The sequence below is a fragment of the Euphorbia lathyris genome, chromosome 5 (genome assembly GCF_963576675.1).
Source record: "Euphorbia lathyris chromosome 5, ddEupLath1.1, whole genome shotgun sequence".
Lineage (NCBI taxonomy): Eukaryota > Viridiplantae > Streptophyta > Magnoliopsida > Malpighiales > Euphorbiaceae > Euphorbia > Euphorbia lathyris.
In genome coordinates, this window is record NC_088914.1 from 70,748,827 (window position 1) to 70,752,314 (window position 3,488).

The 3,488-nt window shown below is 30.5% G+C and overlaps 1 protein-coding gene across 1 annotated transcript; it reads left to right on the forward strand.

Annotated features, from left to right (window-relative positions):
• The first annotated feature begins 364 nt into the window (after positions 1 to 364).
• LOC136230793 (probable esterase KAI2) lies at positions 365 to 3,186 on the forward strand. Its single transcript, XM_066019978.1, has 2 exons — positions 365 to 732; positions 2,632 to 3,186. Exons 1-2 carry the CDS (start codon positions 365 to 367, stop codon positions 3,080 to 3,082), a joined length of 819 nt encoding a protein of 272 aa, XP_065876050.1. The 3' UTR covers positions 3,083 to 3,186.
• The last annotated feature ends 302 nt before the right edge of the window (positions 3,187 to 3,488 follow it).

Sequence of the window (3,488 nt, forward strand, 5' to 3'; positions counted from 1 at the left end):
TTGTAATTTTATTACCTTAATTAATGAAATTGACATGTAAAAACATGAGAAGATATGATAATAATTTTAAATATTAGTATTATATTGTGTCATTTTCGAGTTAACATATCAACCCTAATTCAACCAAAAAATTTGCGTGTTAGTTTTTTGTCAACTAAAAAATGAGCTAGACACACTAAAATTACATATCAATTTCGTGCTGGATGTAATTTTGTCGTCCTTACACTGCTTTCACTAGAATGTAAATGATATAGTTTGAAAATAAAAAAAAAAATATTAAATGAATCCTTGAAGGAAGCAGGAGGAAATTTCTATAAATAGATTGGAGAAATTGTTTTGAGTGAGAGAACCAGAGCAAAGAAAAATGGGAATAGTGGGAGAGGCACACAATGTTAGGATTTTGGGGTCAGGAGAACAAGTGATAGTTCTATCTCATGGCTTTGGTACTGATCAATCAATATGGAAATATGTGGTTCCATATTTGCTAGAAAATTACAGAGTTGTTTTGTATGATAATATGGGTGCTGGTACCACTAATCCAGAATATTATGATTTTGAAAGATATTCAAGTATGGAAGGTTTTGTTTATGATTTGCTTGCTATCTTAGAAGAATTAGAGGTGAAGTCTTGTGTTTTTGTTGGTCACACCATCAAAAGCATGGTTGGTGCTCTTGCTTCTATTTCCCGGCCGGATCTTATCTCTAAACTTATCACTCTTTGTGCTACTCCTAGGTAACATTTATCTAACCTTTTACTTTCTTTTATGTTTATGTTCGTTTAATAAAATTCAAATATGCATCACCTAAAACAAGAAAAATCTTAACACAGTTATAAATTGTTGGGTATAATGGATTGTCTTGGGAAGAATCTAGAGTTTACATTAGGCACTTTGCAGAAACTTATCCAAATCTGGAGATATATTAAATGCCTTTGTGATTAAAGGTCTGCACTTTGTGCCTGGCAAAGAAAGTACCTTGTATTTTCTTACATGTATCAAAATTGGGTTAAGGGTTAGTTTATAAAAGTTGTTAAGACAATTTATAAAATTATATGATTTTTTTGTAAATTATTTTCAGTTTTAGGGTAGTCAATCTTTAGTTCGGGTTTTACAAACCCGAACAGTCTAAAAAGTTCATAAAAGTATGAAAAAAATTAAATAAAAACATTTCGGTCCCGGACTATAAGTCAGGGACAAATACCTTTCTTTATGTAGTACATGACATTTCCTCCTAATAATTATGTGTCAGTATGATAACCAGGACATTAGACAAATATATACTTTCTTTGTTTATTAGCATTTTTATACTGTAATATTATATATATGAAATTTTGTTTCCACCCGTATAACTCACACCCAATGTCTATTTTTCTTTTGAACGAAAATATATAGATTAGGGCTCACTTATGTTTAATAACAGTGTTGTTTTCTTCTTATTATTATTCTTCAAAAAAGAAAAAAATTATAATCATGTTAACAGGTTTATATGTTCTCTTATTTAGAGAAGTGTTAATTTTAATATTTGTGCCGGACTTTTTTTCCAGATTCTCTGCAATTTTTAGGACTGTCCGGGTTTGTAAAATCCGGACTGTTGACTATCCTAAAATTGAAAATAGTTTACAAAAATTATTTTAACAACTACCATAAAGTAATCCTTAACTTTATTAAGGTTTGGGTTAAATCGTAATATCAGATCTTTGTTTAAAAGATATGATTTTATGATTGAACTCAAAACTTAAATTTCATAGATAAGGTTATAAGAATATTATAACCAACAGTTATTTTTATGTGCATATACTTTGATGCTAGCATCAACTCCCCTTGGTAGGTTGGAGATGCTCTTAGAGATGATAAATACTACTCCCTCCGTTTCATATTACATGTCTTTTTTAGACAGTTGTATAGAAATTAAGGATATTGTAAAAAAGACAACGTTGCTCCTTATTTATTGATTCCAATATTTACTTATTCTATAATAAGTCCATTATTCTAATTAATTTTCGTAAATCCGCGTTTTATAGTAGAAAAAAAGATGACTGAACGTGTACTGATCATATAAAATGACATGTAATATGAAACAAAAAAGAATATCTAGAAAGACATGTAATATGAAACGGAGGTAGTATTAAGTTAATGGTTAAAGATACTCCTAGCATATTTGGGCAGGTTAAATTATAGGGTTAATATTTTCGATGGTATAAATTTATGCATCTGTTTTTAATTTAACCAAATTTTAACATTTTTGAATTGAATATATACCCGCAAATTGAAATTCATTAGTAATTTTTTACGTTTTTAGATTGATTTTTTTTAAAAAGGTAAAAATGACAAGGTTAAAACTCCATCTCAATTAATAAATGTAAGGGGTATTCTTGTAACAGGAACCACTAACCAGTTAGAATGTGTATTTTAATGGAATTAAGCAGGGTAAAAATGATAAGGTTAAAATTGCAGCTTAATTAGAAAATGTAAAGAATACTCTTGTAAAAGTAACCACTAACCAGTTAAAATGTGTATTTTGATGGAATTAAGCATTTTAATAAATGATAAAGTTAAAATTGCATCTTAATTTGAAAAACGTATAACAGTAACCACTAACCAGTTACAATGTGTATTTTGATGCAATTAAGCAGGGTATTGAATGACAAAGATTACAGTGGAGGATTCGAGAAAGAAGAAATAGAAGATATGTTTGAAGGAATGCGTTCGAACTATAGAGCATGGTGCTCAGGGTATGCTCCATTGATAGTAGGTGGAGACATGAAATCAGAGGCAGTTCAAGAATTCTCACGAACCCTGTTCAATATAAGACCAGACATAGCCTTGAGTTATGCCCAAGTTATGTTCGCAAGCGACCTGAGACATATTCTACCTATGGTCAAAGTCCCTTGGCATATTTTGCAAAGCTCAAACGACTCGAATGTTCCCCCTATGGTTTGTGAATATCTGAATCAAAATGTTGGTGGACCATCCGTTATTGAACTCATGCCTACAAGTGGTCACTTGCCTCAAATATCCTCTCCTGGAATTGTTGTCCCTCTCATTCTCAGGCATATAGCACTTGATATCACTCAACCTAAATGATGCATTCCTACTTTTCTCTACTCAAGTTGTTTTTTCTACTTGTATGGTTAGACTTGACGTATTTCTTTCTTTCTTTTTGTCCAGTAAGTACTGTTGAGGTATCAGACTCAGAACAATATATGTATCAAATCCTTTTATGTTGAATTATCTTTATATATGTACTATTTGGTGATTTGTTTATTATATTGCATAATTAAGGGACAAAAAGTTGATTTAGTACCATACTTCCGAAAGTAATACATTATACATACTACTGTTGTAGCTGTGAATTTTTCAGATCTAAAAAATATTGAGTTTGTTACAATTTTGTTGAGAATAAACCAAGCTAAGCAATTTCACACCCCACAAGTGAATGAAATGCATAGTTGAGCAAACAACCAATTTTAGAAACCAAACAAGCAGTGCA

Coding starts and splice junctions, on each gene's coding strand:
- LOC136230793 (XM_066019978.1), top strand. CDS start 365: ATGGGAATAGTGGGAGAGGCACACAATGTTAGGATTTTGGGGTCAGGA. Junction 733..2,631: donor ACTCTTTGTGCTACTCCTAG/GTAACATTTATC, acceptor GCAATTAAGCAG/GGTATTGAATGACAAAGATT.